The sequence below is a fragment of the Aptenodytes forsteri genome, unplaced genomic scaffold, assembly GCF_000699145.1.
Source record: "Aptenodytes forsteri isolate BGI_AS27 unplaced genomic scaffold, ASM69914v1 Scaffold71, whole genome shotgun sequence".
NCBI lineage: Eukaryota > Metazoa > Chordata > Aves > Sphenisciformes > Spheniscidae > Aptenodytes > Aptenodytes forsteri.
In genome coordinates this window covers 484,020-500,490 of record NW_008795923.1, presented here as the reverse complement: position 1 = coordinate 500,490, position 16,471 = coordinate 484,020, and the positions used below count along the sequence as shown (strand labels likewise).

Here is a 16,471-nt window from a genome sequence, read left to right as displayed (position 1 = left end):
TAATTGCAAGCTATAAAAATTTTTAAAGTAAACAAAATTCAGGTTCTAGAAAATTTAGAAAATGTTATTACTATCCTGATGATCATACCTTTTGCCACCTGCAAGACACTTGACAGTAGTTAAAAACGTTGGTGCCATGCCAAAAAGTATCCTGAATGTTATTCCCTCATTGCTGATATTACTGCAAGTACCAACTAGATGTAAGTTCTGTTAATATTAAAAGTGATTTACTACCTGATCCAAAGTTAGTTGAGAAACAGTTTCAAAAGCGAGGCCACATGGTACTGATAGATAGCCTAGGAAAAAAGGGGATATATTCCTCCCTTCTGTTAAATCCTAACCCAATGATAGGAAGCAAACAACATAGATGGCGGTTACTTCCTTAGCTAACTGCCCTGCTCTTTTCTTCCCCTGAAGTCTACTGGTTTAATTCAAAAAGTTTTCCTGAGATTTTGGAGGGGAAAAAAAAAAACCCTCTGATTAGACACTGGAGATGGAAAGAGTCCAAGCTCTTTTCAGTTCAAAAAGCTGTCAGCAGATAAACGCATAGAGGGAGAAAATTGCTGTGGGTTAGGGAAACTACAAATAGATATGATAACCCTCCCACCTAAAGGAAATAGCTACATTTATTTTTCCTGGATACTTTGAGGTGTATTGAGAGGGACATCTAGCCCTGGATAATAAGGTCTGAGTCTGCACTCTGAAATGACTAATTTTTAAGGATTTTTAAATCCTTGTGATTTTAATATATTTGCATATGCTTTTTTTAGTCTTCTAAAACTCAAATCTGTAATGCTTTGAGCCTTCATTTAAGCATACAATTGTGAATTCATGTCAATGATGTCCAGACTACTTATTTCTCTAGAAATATGTGGGTGGCTGGTGTAAATTGTAATTCACAAGGAAGCTTGTCTTAAAAGCTTTAATTAAAGCCCATGGATTATGAAACTAACAAAACTGGAAGTATTCGGTATCATTTTTGATACCTCTTCAGTTATTAAATTTGTTTGGAGCAGAAAGAAGGCAGGAAAAAATTGAACTGTTGTCGGTGCTTAGCCGTACAGTGAATAATCTGGGGAAATCGCTCAACAAGGGGACTGCTTAAGGTCATACATGTGAAGTGTTAGGTAGTTAACTTTATTGTGCATTTGAAAAAGATCTGCTTATTTCAAGTCAAGAAAAGACGACAGGCTAAACATGAATGACTTAGTTACAAATAGCTCCACCATACTCCATCTGCTTTAAAAAGTCTCACAGTCTACCATTTTCTCAACTGATAAGTAAATCTCCTGATTTCCAAGAAAGCCAAAACTATTGCATTTAACATCTGCTTTGTTAAAGCCATGTTCGCACCTGATGTCTATGAATTAATCCTGTTTTCACACAAAATAATTTTCCCACTGAATTGTTAGTAACATGCAGAGTTGTTATATCTCTGAAATACCAATCAGCATATTTTTCTTTGTTACCTTAGTTTTGTTTTCGATATTTATTTTGAAGTTACTCTTTGCAGTAACCTCCCTCTCTCTTTTCTTTTTTTTTCTTTTTTTTTTTTTGTCCTTATGCAGAGGATTACTACTTCAGGAAAACAGCAGGTTTTCAGAGGCATTGCATTACTATAAACTGGCAATTGGTAGCAGACCCACACTAGCTTGTAAGTATTTCAACTATACAAGCTTGCATAATACTGACTATTGCTTTTTTAAGGAAATCTTCCTACTCTTTAATAACACTTTCTTTTTTTTCAAAAGTTTTTCATTCAGAAAGCAAAAGGTGGAATTGTACACTTTTCAGTTAAAAGCAACTGTTTATTAGTCAACAACTACATTTAATGTGGTGCAGGGAGGAAGCAGGTAATGAGTTAACACTGGGCAGCACTGCTAGAACCTAAAATGCTTCTGAGCTGGGGTGGTGAACCATAGGTGCTACTGCCCAAATTTTCAGGCTCCTGTTTTCTGTTTCTTACAGCCAGTCCCTGATTTTTATGGTACATGGTGTGAGTGAATAATACAAATATTTTTGAAGTTCTTTTATTTTTCCTTTCTTGCCTGGGGGAAATGGGAAATAATCCATAGGAAGTTGCCAGTGATCGGTTCCAAAATTAAGTGGGTGCTTTTTAAGATTGCTGACTTTTTTGTAGCTTAAGTATTAAATCTTCTATATATGTATGTATACACATACACATATATGCATAAACATATGTATATATTTTTGTAACATTTCAAACAATGACGCTATATGCTTGATATAGTCCTAATAAGAGGAGTGAAATGGAGCACCCTGCCTAACCAGCGTTCCCTTCCCTCCTTCCTCAGTCTTTATAGCCACTTTCTCCTTTCCTTGTCTCTGAACTTTTACCTCTTACATGTTCCTCTTTACACCCGTGATCAATCTATATTATACAAAAGCTAAATTAGATAACCATGGGATCTCTTTCAGATATTACTTTGAAGTAAAACAAAGATTCGATAAAGCATAATGGAACCCCATTAAAAGATAATGTTTTTCCCCTCTTCACAGCTGCCTATTTAAATACTGGTATCATCCTGATGAACCAAGGGAAGACAGAGGAAGCCAGGAGGACTTTCCTGAAGTGTTCAGAGATCCCTGATGAAAATTTGAAAGATCCTCATGCTCATAAAAGCTCTGTTACTAGCTGTCTTTACAACTTAGGAAAACTTTTTCATGAACAAGGACACTATGAGGTAGGAGTCCAGATTTGTCTACAATATCATGATAAAACCTTCATACATAAATAATACCTATTGCTTCCATCCAGACTTTCAAAATACATCACAGGCACAAATTGATTGAATTTCACCAAATCAAGGTTAACATTCTCTACAGCCACAAGTGTGGCGATGTTAATTAGCAGTGTGATGTTCTGACGTCAGAGTCAACATTAGCAATGGTCACATCTGATATGTCTTAATTCATTCATTTTGGCTTTGTCCCCATAGCTGATATGCAAAGGATACAGCCTGATTACAGACCAGCTGACCTAAAGTGTACTGGCTTTTTAATTCAAAATAGAGTAAGTCCATCTTTAGTTGAAGAAATGCAATTATGGTTGCTTTTGAGTCTCCAAAAATAAGACCTAGTTGGAACAATTGAAAACTTCAGTGATTAAAAACATGCCATTATGTGCTATTTTCAGATAACTTACCTAAGTGCTGAAGTGGGTTGGATATTTTTAATGTAACTGTATGCTGCACCCAACCCATCCCATCCCATCTCATTTACGTGTACAAATGTGACTGTTGTGATTCCTCTCTGTTTTCCCTGATGAAAGTACTAAAACTGGACATTCGCTTGAGTTTTGACCTTTAGCAGTATTTGAAAGAAAGTCATTCTCTCTTTGCATTGCCAGGCATACTTCAGAACAGGAGTTACGCGTGGTTTTGATCCATATAACTCTTCGTGACCGCGACAGTTACCTCAGCTGTTTAAGATTAGGCATGCACAAGCTCTATGGATTCTCTGTCATCTGTCTGCTGAATCCAGCTTTGTCAGGTGGCAGTTACTAATTGGTTAAACAAAGACACAGACACCTAATACATCCATAAAGATAAGAGAAAAGCAGCATGTTGTCTGCACGGTCAATAATGTAGAGTCGGAGTGCAATGCCTGGGAGGTGCAAGGGCTTTTAAGAATATAAACCATCAGATTTCTGCCTGGTGGTCATTGTAGTCTGACTCAAGCTTGATTTGATCATACACTTAGATTTTTTCAAGCATATTTCAGCCTTCACAAGCTGTGACTATTTGATGGGATGATGTAGAAAATGATGCAGAGCTAACAGACTGACCAGTAAGCATCCTGAGTGCTGAATGAACCATAAATGTGTGATCAAGTAATTCAAGGCACAGCACATTTGCGAAGGGAATCCAATTGTGGCATTCTTGACACTATAGTCCATCTAATTCTTTCTGTGGAGCAGACTTCAGTTGTGAGGATTATGTTTTGTTATTACTTGGCAGTAGAAAATTTCTTTTTTTTAGGTCACTTACTGTATCTTAGTCATCAGGAAGTCCTTTGTCTGCAGTTTGATATTATTCCATATTCTCAGCACATTTGCGAAGGGAATCCAATTGTGGCATTCTTGACACTATAGTCCATCTAATTCTTTCTGTGGAGCAGACTTCAGTTGTGAGGATTATGTTTTGTTATTACTTGGCAGTAGAAAATTTCTTTTTTTTAGGTCACTTACTGTATCTTAGTCATCAGGAAGTCCTTTGTCTGCAGTTTGATATTATTCCATATTCTCTGACACTATAGAATTAGTAAGCATCCTGAGTGCTGAATGAACCATAAATGTGTGATCAAGTAATTCAAGGCACAGCACATTTGCGAAGGGAATCCAATTGTGGCATTCTTGACACTATAGTCCATCTAATTCTTTCTGTGGAGCAGACTTCAGTTGTGAGGATTATGTTTTGTTATTACTTGGCAGTAGAAAATTTCTTTTTTTTAGGTCACTTACTGTATCTTAGTCATCAGGAAGTCCTTTGTCTGCAGTTTGATATTATTCCTTTTCCCCCCCCAGCCTATAGAATTTTATATATGTTTATAAACTCATGAGTCATTGAGGGGTTTAAAAATATGTTCCTTTTATTTCCACCTGGGAAATTGGAACTAATTAGAAATTGCAATATTGGAACTAATTTGATCTCTTGTCAATAAGCTTCACTGGATTTGGTAAAACTTTGTAAATGAGAAGTTTGAACTTTCTGTGATATTTATGATGCTGACGTGTTTTCTTTGTCTCTGCACCTTTCATTTGGGGAAGGAAGATAGTTTGGTTTTACTTTATATGTGAAAGACTGCTTTTGAAATTGGTGCTTTACTAATGATTTGTCCCACTTGTGTGTCTCTTTTCAGGATGCCCTTGTGGTTTACAAAGAAGCAATACAGAAAATGCCAAGACAGTTTGCACCACAGAGCTTATACAACATGATGGGTAAGTGCATTGTTAGTGCTTCAGAAAGATACATGAGGGGTCAGGCAGGGTGAAACAAAAGAGCTTAGCCAGGCAACTGGTGCTCAAATGAGTTAGCTAATAAAACCAAAAATAATTGCCTTCAGTAGATGCGAGCCAAACCAGGTTCAGAGCTTAAATGCCAGCAACTGCAATGCTGGATAAGGCTGAATAAATGATGAGACTGTTGGATACTGGATATCTTTAAGAGTGTCCATGGAGCACTTGTACATTTAGAATGCATGGATTAGTGGTTTTCTCTGCCTCCAGAATCTCTCATCCAGTATCTTGGAGACCTCATGTGCAATTCATACAGGTTTTTTTAATCTCCCATTTAGTCATCTTTGAGACTAAGAAGAAATTGTATTTACTTCATAGAAAATGGAGTGAGATTGATTATAACATAAAATCTAGCGTGGATGTTGGATGTTAAATTTCCAAACAGGCCCACAGAGGTAGTTGGATTTTTTTGCAGGTTGTGGCAAAAACTTATTTCCCAGCTGATGTACTGTTAGTTAGACATCTACAACAAGAGAATTCTTCCAGGACCAGTCTATCTGTCCTTCAAAATTTTAGCAGAGTCCCTTGAGTACTGCAAGAAACATTAATTTAGCTGAGGTGGCTTTTTTTTAAACTTTAACTTCAGCTCCTCGTATTCTTCATCACATCTTTATACAGGATAAATGTATATATAAAACAGATAAAAGAAGATAATATGAGTTATTATTTGTAGTATTCAGATCTGTAAACAAGAGGGCAGGGTCTTCATTGTTCCAGAGATGCTTTTTAGTGGAATTCTCTCTGAAAGGGCATGTGTTTCTGCTAAGCAACCTCAGTGTCTGGCCCAGTAGACTCTGTGAGCTCCTATCTGGGACAGAAAAGGATGTAAGATACCTTTACTTTAAAGTAGTTCAAAGTACGGCAATTAAAAATATATGTAGAAACAATTAGGATCAACAGGAAGCATGTGGGGGTTTGTGGCTTTTTTTCCCCTTTCCAGTGCCTAAAATACAAGGGAACGTATTGGTTGATACCAATTGGTTTGACACAGTTGTTGCAAGGAGGCACCACTCACTATTCTCTACTTATTTAGGAAAGACATCTTTTATTAGCTCCTTACAAGTACTTGGGCATAGGAAAAAAAAATTCTAAAACTGTAGTTGTAACTTATGCTACGTGTTTGCAAATCTCTGTAAATGCTAAATTAAGTACTTCTCTTGTCACAGTGACAAAGTATCTAATGTCAATAATAGTATAAACACTTCCTTAACAGTTCATACAGTTCAATGGAGAGTTACTTCTCCCTGAATGCTGAGCTTCATGAGATTAATGCAAATGGATAAAATCTCTAAAACGCACAAGTTCATTATTGCATGTACTTTTGTTTATAGAGAGTCTCAGCTGAACTATTGTTTTATCAGTTTTATCTATCAGCATTTGCTGATAAATTTGGTGGGGTTTTATCAACAGTCACCACTCCATGAATTAAGCCTCTGCTTACTATAGGTGTCCTATAGTGACTGCTGAAGTACTGCAGTGCTCCAGCAACCCCTCCAAAGTTTGACTGCCCTCTTTAGTGCAGATATATGTTTCATAATTCTGATGAAAGTGCTCCTCAGAAGTACAGCAATTGGAAAAAGTAAACCAGTGCTGTTTATAGCATGATGGTTGTTCCATTACAAAACAGGCCTGTGCCACCCTTTGTCTTTTCCCGTGAATAGACGCTCCCTTTAGAACCACTATGACCTATAAGATTCTTTAGTTTTTTACTTTTTTGCCCATTGGTTACTTTTTTAGGTTCAGGAGGCCTTTCTCGGCTTCCTTTATAAGCACAGTCCATGACGTCCAAGTTCACTCTGTTCCTGGGATTTGCATTTATTAACTGACAAAGCAATAGTGAACACAAAGACCAGCTCAGTCCTTTGCCCGGGCTTGGCTGCTGCTACACTTCCTCCCTCCACTGCTTAGACCATGCTCTGGCTTCTGTTTCCTTTAGGCAGCCACCGGCACTTCACGGATGTCCTAGCGGCGTAACAAGTTAGGGTCAGCTGAGCTTACCTTAGCCCCTTTCAGCCTATTGCAAAGAGCAACAGGGTATTATGGAGCTCCGTAAAGTACAGCTTACCCTGAACACAGCATATATTTGTATTTTGGTTGCTGTTGTGATGGCAGCTGTTGCAGGGAAACCAGAATTTGTTTCACACTAGTTGCTGAGGTTTGGCTTGTTGGCTACGCTGCAGAGGCAATCCAAGAGGCTACATACAGAGTAGGGTAGTGACTCGAATTGAACGTCGTGCAGCATTGTTAACAGCAGGACTGGTTTGCTTAAAGCTATCCTGGATGCATCTATCCATGAGCGTACATGATGGCAGTTAGACACATTGAATTAGGTTAGTCTTTCCTACCTGTAATAGTGTGAAGGTTATATGACAAGACAGAGCTCCGTAGCTATGCTCACTTTATAGTGTGGGAAGAAAAAGATACCTCTGGGGAGTATTAAGTATTAAGGGAGTATTAAGCCCATCTGATTTAGACATCTAAATGTCTGTAAAAGGAGCTGAGTTGACTAGCTTAGACTTGCTAGCTCAAGTTGGGTGAGATAAATCCTAAACGCCTATTCAGTCCTCTCTTTGCATCGGGTGTGACAGGAGAACAAGGCAACCGCATCCATTACCAGGAGTGCATCCGCTCTGCAGCTTATACCGTGTCATTGGGCACCAGAAGGCCGACCAGATTGTTTATTTCTGTTTTGATGTTCAAGACAAAGTTATAAACATGTTCGCTATAACACTTTCTTTGATAAACAGCATTACATAAACTTGTCTGCCCACTTCTTGCCTTTAAAAGGGAGACTAGAGGAACTGAAATAGGCCGGTCCTGTCTCATCTTCTTGGAACTGCATGAGCCCGACTCTGAGCTGTACCCACTCACCATGTGCTCATTGCTGGGGAGGAAGGGGGAGAAACTGGGGAGTGTTCTCCATCTGCTCGGGAAGGAAGGGTCCTTCCCTGTCTCCCTACATGTGGAAAAAGTCTTCACGGCTTATCATGAAATCCAAGAATACAGTTTGAGGATTATCTGCTGCAGTTGTCATTGTGATTGGTGTATTCCGAGTCTCTGGCATCGCTCTGCTTGGTTCAGTGTTAGATGTTGGAATGTGGTGTAAGAAAACAGTGCTTCCTCTAATTTTTAATAATTATTTAATTATTTTGTTGAAGATTTTCTGGAGGCTTTTTTCCCCTGTATGATGTACATGACATACTCGAAAGAGAATAAACAGGAGACGAACTGTTTAAACTGAATTAGGGTTTGAACTCCAGCGCTCGGAGTGCAGTAGCATTAACACTCCAGCAGTGTTAAGCCTTTACACCACCTGCTTTCCCTGTTTGTTTTACACTCCTTTTCCTGCCCTTGCTTCTATTGGCCTTTTGCTCTGACAGGCCCAGTGACTCATTCCTCTAGTGTGCCAGCCTGCCCAGCTGACTCTCATCCTTTAAAACTCTAAGTAACTTGCCTCTTAAAGGAAAAAGAAGTATTGGAACTCAAGAAGCAAGCCATGCATTTGACTTTGCATTTTATTCATGGTACAAAAGGCAGGACCAGAAGACCAGCATCAGATGTTCTAAGTTTGAGCATATGAAAAGTTGCAGGGTAGATTTTGGTCTCCTGTTGCTGTGATTTATTTTGCCAGGTGTGCAACAACTCAGCTAAAGAAACCATGTGTTTCTCTGGCTTTGTACCAAGAATTAAAACCTTTTCTTTTTTTTCTTAAAAGAACCCAAAACAGCTAAAAATCAAAACTCTAAAACTAGAATCAAAATAATTATTCAACAAGCTGTATAGGGTTGGCTTGGTATTTATTTTCTCTAAGTCATATTTCTTTGATGTAAATTAAAAAGTACATGCTAAGGTTACACAGATTAATTTGCTTGGCATGGCAAAATGCACTACAAAGGCTAGAGTCCAGCTCAGCTGCATTAAATAGGTAATATATTTTGTTTAAAGTTTCAATTAAAACCTGGGGTCAAAAGATAAAATGGTCCCTGTGGGATCTTGAACACTTTAATGCCAATATTAGGATTGCTTAAGGATCAGCCTCTGCTCTAGATGTCTTTTGCGTTCCTTGAAATCTGTTATTGTACAGTTGATTGTATTACATTGCTTTTAAAACCACACTGGCCCACCTGCTACAGTAATTCATACTCCTGCCAGTTAATTGGTGTGAGGTGGACCATGGAGGCTTTATTTTAATACTGAACAGTAACAAGAAAGATGTTGGGGTGGCATTAGATTGGCAGGATACTGTCATAAAGACAAATGTCTTGATCACACTTCATCTGCCCTTGCCAACTAACATCTGAACGTCTATTTTCAAATGCATTTAATGCAAGGTCTTACGAACATTTTTTATGAGAAATGCAAGTTACAAAAGAAGCTAACATTGCAGGAGTGAATACAGTTAATGAGGCACAGATTAGAATTTAGATTTCTCCTTGCTAATCTGCTACATTGCACATAGACAGAAAACAAATCATATGCAAGTGGCAGCCAGGTACAGAACAGGAAAAGGGAGCCAGATTTTACATCTGGTGCAGAGGTTTGCATCATAAGTACAAAGGCTTAGCGTGCAGAGAGACTTTCTCTGTTGATGATTATAACATAACTATCACTTTATTTGATTATGCTTTTGGGTGGATGTGGCTGTTTGTACAAACCTGTTAATATTGTTAAGGCTCCTATCCCATTTGCCCCTTGCTCCCATTAAATGTTTTTTTATTGAATTACTTTTAAATATTGTTTAGAACTCCAAGAAACACTTTTGCTGGTATAGTTTTACAGTTCATGCTGTGCAAGACTTACTTTTTAAGAGCCAAAGATGATTAAGCTGTGAAATACATATCCCACATCATAACTTATGCAGAGCGTGGTACCTGCACTTGTCTGAGCTCCAGTCATCAGTGTGCTTCCTATGCATCCCAAGAAGCTTTACTGGTACTTTCTTACTAGAAGTACATTACAAACTTTTTCTTTTAAAACTAGCTTGGTTGATTTTTTCTTTCATATGTATATTTTATTATATGTTCTAGGGAAATAAGAATGGAGTCCACTCCAGTAGTGATGGGAGTAAAAGGCTGTGCTTCCTTCTCTCCCCCTCCCCACTCCCATCCTGCTACTTTAACTCTTCCTCCTCTGAGATTTTGCAGACTATGGTAGTTTATATCTGCTGTCCAAAGCTGAGTATAAATCTCCAGGCTGATTGCAATGTCTCCTGTTTTTTCACTTTGTTTTGTTTGAGGGATTCAAGCTGGGTATGAAGGTTACAGCAGTGGATTGCTGAGGGGGTAGTGGATGCAATGTTTGAGACCAGGTTTTTTTTTCCCAGGTTCTCAGGTTTTCTTAGTTTTATCTCTTTGGACTATGGATCTATAATTTCATGTGAAACACTTGAGTTTTCTTAGGTAATATTCTGAAAAAGCCAAGAGTCTAAGCCTGAAATGCATTTGTATTTTAAACATATGGGGTTTTGTATGAAAATAAGTATAATCGTAACATTTGTAGACCAAAAATATGGTCCAATACTGAAATTGGACTACAGGGATCCCCGTTAGGCATGATTCTAATGGAAAGTGCTTCTATTAAGAGTGTTCTGAAGAAATACACTGGCATAATATGTATGTTTTACTGACAAAAAAAAAATCTTTAAAATGTGTGTAAATAAAGTAAAAGGCAAGAAAAGAGTACAATCATTTGTTCAGTTATGAATTCTTAGTTTGTACCTTTATGATTTACTACTGGTTGCACATCTGTTGGAAAATGAAAATGAAATTATCTATCTCAGGTGAGCTCAATGCTTCTATTTGTGTCAATATACTTCTTTCACTGGAAGTCTTTGTACAACAGGAAACAGCTGTGCAAAGTCCATGCTGTTTCATGCTGCAACTGATTTTATTTTGCCCTTCATGTATATTTGTTTTCCACTTTAGGTATTTTCCTTCAAAAGTAGCTTAGTGGTCTAATTAAATCAGATCAAAGGCTTTGCTTTGGCTAATTGAGGCCTATAAGAGTCTGCTCAACCAAAGTAAATGTGGATTGACTCCCATCCATCAAAAGCCCTCTTAAAATACAATACATTCCTTGAAATCTTCAAGGAGATTATTCTGTAAAAGGAAAAAAAACAAACAGAATACGCTTAGTCTGTACAGAACTTGATGCTCATTAAGTTCACATGCTTCAGCTGTTTCAGAGAAGATGTGCATGCACTGCATATTTATCACCAAGACTGTTAATCTTTTGCAGTATATCTTAAACATCAATATAGTATAGCATCAGACTATGCTTCTAGATTTATTATGTTATTGTGTGGACTGGTACGTAAGGGAAAAAAGAAGGAAGTTATATATCTAGGGAGGTGCATTTATGGTAAGTTCATCTGCAGCCTTGATTTGCACAAGGAAGCTGCATGGTTGCATTATGAAAGACACAAATTCCTTGTGGTATTGTGGTACACAGGGGTGCAGACCTCTCCATCATTTTCTAAGGCAACCTGTTTATGTTCCCAATTCAAAGGAATGATGGAAAAATGAAGAAAAATGAAGTTTAAATCCTGACGGAATGTATTTCTTAGAGATTTTCCTTTTCAAGATGCATCTCCATCTTCCTTTCTTTTTTGATGTCTGCTCTTGTCAATGCCAAATTCTATATTTTCTATATTACATTTTTACTATCTAGCAATTTGTGTGGCAGATAATTAACATATACAAGGATGATGCAAGGCAGCTTTACCCTGCATTGTCTCCTTTACGGAGATAATTTTTCAGTTGTCTTTTCAGCAATATCTTTCGGGGTCCTAAGAGGAGGACCACAGGAGGGACATATGTTCTTAATCTGAAAGTATGGGTACATGGCACCTATAGAGTCACAGTGCTCTCACATCAATAGTTCCATTGTACTTGCTCATCGATAAGTCTAACATGCTCCCTGCAAGGAGACGGCCTTTGGTTGGCATGACAGTGTGCATCTGAAACAGAACAAATATGAAATGAGCAGATAAGAGGTTAGTCTAGAACCATGTAAGATACATTCATGTAAATGGTACCTAATTTTGCTTTTTAACAATCACAGTGCTCTCACATCAATAGTTCCATTGTACTTGCTCATCGATAAGTCTAACATGCTCCCTGCAAGGAGACGGCCTTTGGTTGGCATGACAGTGTGCATCTGAAACAGAACAAATATGAAATGAGCAGATAAGAGGTTAGTCTAGAACCATGTAAGATACATTCATGTAAATGGTACCTAATTTTGCTTTTTAACAATGTGTGATATGTGTTAGAAAATCTTAACTTCTGTCCTTTTTTTCTTTTTGAAGAATTTGTATTAAGATCACATTCTATTTCATTATCGAGTATAAAGTTAGCCTTTCACGGAAAATAGCTGCTAGCTAGCTGGTCCTTTATGAGTATTATTATTTAATATGAAAATAATGTTCAATATGATTGTTACTGTTTTTTAATTACTCTTAATTAATTTGTCCTGGCATCACTTTAGTAGGGGTGGTTTTGTTTTAGTTTGTTGGGTTTTTTTGGCTTTTTGTTTATTTTGGAAGATTATTTTTCAATCCCAAGGATTCTGGGGAAATATGGGGAAATACTGCTTTGAGGAATGGTAGTCTTGCAACTGATCTATCTCTATGGCAAAGAAAATCCACCTGAGTACCAGGATTTTAGTTAGAGCGGTATAAGTCTAGTTGAAGGTAGCCCATTACTCATTCCTTTGTCATAAAGTATTAATAGAGGTGTTAATGAACTACGTATACACTCTTTTAAATAGTTTCAGTTGCATATTAATGTGTTTTCTTGTACTACGTTATTAAATGAGACTTACAATTAAATATTCTATGTTCCTCCTTTTGGAACAGGCTAAGAAATGGGTGCATAAATAACAGAAAATATTAACTGAACTGTAAAAATTGAAAATTTTTTGAATGACTGATTTGTCTCCTTTTACTCCAGTTAGCTGTTGAATTTCTTGCCACCAGTCATTGTGCAGGCAATGTCGCACATGACTGCATGTTGATATGGATTAAGAAACTGAAATAACTGTCAATTTATGTCTTAAGGTTTCCACTGCTATGAATTTCTTTCTTTGTTGTTGCTTCCTTTAATAGAAAAGTAGAATGCAACTCTCTTGAACTTTATAGATTGGACAAGTTTCATTAATAAATTGTGTGTGTGTGTGACCTTTCAGATTTTTAACATGAGTTCATGAGTTTTGAAAGATTTTATGCATTAAGTAGTTGTTAAAGTAAATATAGAAACCTGCTCGCAGGTACCATTCATTTGTATATTTTCTGCCAATGGACACTGTTATTTTCCTAATGACTAAATCATTCATGTTGCAAGTTTATAAAAATATACGATTGTAAATGACAAATATTGTTTTTCTTATTTTAATCTCAGACACACAAATGCATCCTGAATGACAGAAGTCAATCCATACATGTTTTCTTTGTAATTTTGTTGGAAAACGGTCTGAAGCTGGAATAGCTTTTATTAAAATTGCATCAGTCTAACACATAAAATCATTTGATTGAATTAATGCTTCAATTAACAGTTGCTTGATTTTATTCTGGTCTTTGAGTATGGTGGTGGCAGAGCCTCTGTCAATTTTCTACTTACTTTAACTTCTTTTTAGATAGTAGTGTCATTGTAAATCATTTGGAAGAGAAAATTAATAACAGACCCCCAACAGTACTTCCTTCCGTAGTAATGACATGTTCTAATTGCTTATAATATAGCAATTCTTGACGATATGGGCAGAAAACAGACTCTTCAGAAGAAAAATGTTCAGCTACAGAGAATTCCCTGTAAAGTCTTCAGGGGAATAAAATCCCTTTTTCTACAGTTTGACATTTAGATTGACATATTGTAGCTTCATTTCTAGATGCGTCACTCAGAAATACCCCCAAAGTTTTAGGAGGTTAGCTTGTAAAGTAGTTGAGCTCTTAAAACCTATTAAAAATTGAATTTGCCAGTACTCCAAAGATGTTAATCTCTTCTTATATCAAAATCCGTTATGGAAAATAGATGAGAACCTTGGATCTTTTTGAAATTTGGCAGTGCATTCAGCATATACTACCAGCAGATAACAACTCCATCTCTTACGGCTGCTTACATTTCTCTTTAAAGGATCTTGTTGTTAATTGCTTGAAACTTTGCCAAGCTGTAACAGGTTGGGCTGGAATTTTCCACTTAAAAGAAAAAGGCAATATGGATTCCTCATTTCCTGTGTGCTAAATAAAGCAGGGGCCTGTGGGAAAAATAGTATGCAATCAAATAATTAAACATTCTGCCATAAAGCATACAGCTAGGGAGAGGAGTTGAGGGGAGCATATAACTTGACTTCTGTCTTCCTCCATCCTTTCAACACTTAACTTCGTGACTTTGTTTTGTGCAGAACAAGGTATAATATTATGTCACTTATTTGTGAGTGCTGGCATAGTGAAAAAAATGCATTTGACACTGATATCCCTGAATTTGATCCTGGGTTTTGGGGGGGTTTGTGTTCTTTTGAGGTTTCTTTGGACACTTTTTTTTTTTTTTAAAAATTTGGCTTGGTTTTTTGGGGAATTGTTCTTTTAGTTTGGCCCTAACCAGCAATAGAATGACTTGAGTACTTCTGGGACTGAAACATCAGATACTTCTGTGTATGTAATCAGATATCCAAGACCAGTGCATGAGTACAAAATGCTCTGTAGATTCTGGAATTAGAAGTCCTGGTCTGCTAGATTTACAAGCTTGCACCCCTTTTTGGAAAAACTCTATTTGCTCATAAAAATCTTATTGGGTCCCCTTAGCCTTGTCTCAGTGTGACTTCTGACTCTACATCATGCTCATTTTGTCTGTGGGCTGTGGTTTGGTCATTTTGCATGCACTGCACCCTAACTCCTGAAACTCAAACTTACATGCCACATTTTGCCTGGGATCCCTTCCTCTCGTAACAAAGATAGCAAAAAAAAAAAAAAAAAAAAAAAATCTAACTGGACCTAGTCCAGTTTTCTTTCATCAAGAAAATCCTCCATAGCCCCTGTAAATACACAAGGTGAATATCACTCCCATGATAAGAGTTTCTTCTATTTTCTTTCTTTGAGCATGTAGGTGGTACCTTTTTCTCTGAGTTTTGGGGGTGTGATAGTTGGCCTCAAGCTTGAACAGAAAACACTGGTCCTTCTCTCTCTCTCTGATGCACTTACAGCTATTCATGTTCGTGTGATGCAGAACTGGGGGCAGTGACTCACCTGGAGACAGCCTTAGCCGTTCTCTACTTGGGTCAGACGTAGTCCTCTCTTGATCCTCCAGTGGTGGCACTGGATAAACTGTGACTTCATAATTTTGGGAATATACTTAGCCGTTTCTTTGGAATGAATCAGCTGGTGAGATGGTGAAATCCTGACTCTCCTGTAGGCATTTTCAATCTGTCATTGGCTCAGGCAGGGGCACATTTACATCTAGGTTCTTGATGTATTACGATTAAATGCAAGGACATTCTGTATTCTCCCTACCACTCCATGATGTGCAATGTAGACTGATGGAAAAGAAGTAACTTCTCTATAGTAGATGTGATAAAATTTCTGTTATTTTGAGACTTTTGACTGAAACATAGCAGCTGGAGTGCTCTCTTGAAATTCTGTTCCAACAAGACTTTCATCTCAACCATGCTCTTTCAGCACTAATAAGGCCATAACTCAATCTCCTCACTCAAGTGTTTTAAGGCTGTTTTGCTTTTTTGTTGCAGGTGTTCATGCACTACACCCTTTTCAAGATCTCTGCCCATTTAATAAACAGCAAATTATAAATTAGATGATAAATTTTAGGCAATCTCACTAATATTTGTTTCACCCTTTAGGAGAAGCCTATATGAGAATGAGCCGGCTGCCAGAAGCAGAGCGCTGGTATGTGGAGTCACTGCGATCCAAGAGCGACCACATCCCAGCCCATCTCACCTATGGAAAACTGCTGGCTCTGACGGTGAGTTAATCAGCAGCTCCTGGGAGCTGGTCCCAGGCCCTTCGAGTAGGTGAGGTAAAGGGACAGGAAGACTTTGTCCTGGAAATTGCTTATTGCCCTATTTGTCACTCTATTTCAGTCATGCGTTCTAATTAAGGATTTTGACAGTGTCATTTTTTTGTGAAACGTTGCATCCATTCCTGAAATATCGCCACCTCTGTGTCACGAATGGGTGATTTAGATTGCTTAAAGAACCACTGTCAAAGATATTAGCAAAAGTGGTTTTAATATGATGTTGTAAAAGTGTGACATAACAAATTTCGATGGCAAGGTTCACTCTATTCCTGTGTGGCACAATCATTTGAACAGTGATTCAAAGTCACCAAGACACAAATCAAAGTTACCAAGACAAAATCAAAGTTACCAAGATAAAGTCAAAGTTACCAAGGCACAAACCAAAGTTACCAAGACAAAATCAAAGTTACCA

At 37.5% G+C, this 16,471-nt stretch overlaps 1 protein-coding gene across 1 annotated transcript in view; it reads left to right on the top strand.

Moving 5' to 3' along the window:
• Positions 1 to 16,471, top strand: part of TMTC2 (transmembrane and tetratricopeptide repeat containing 2) — a 188,273-nt gene that overhangs the window by 109,037 nt on the left and 62,765 nt on the right. Inside the window, 4 exon segments of the mRNA XM_019473561.1 lie at positions 1,569 to 1,654; positions 2,521 to 2,705; positions 4,882 to 4,960; positions 15,884 to 16,005. Coding sequence (XP_019329106.1) covers positions 1,569 to 1,654; positions 2,521 to 2,705; positions 4,882 to 4,960; positions 15,884 to 16,005 — 472 coding nt within the window.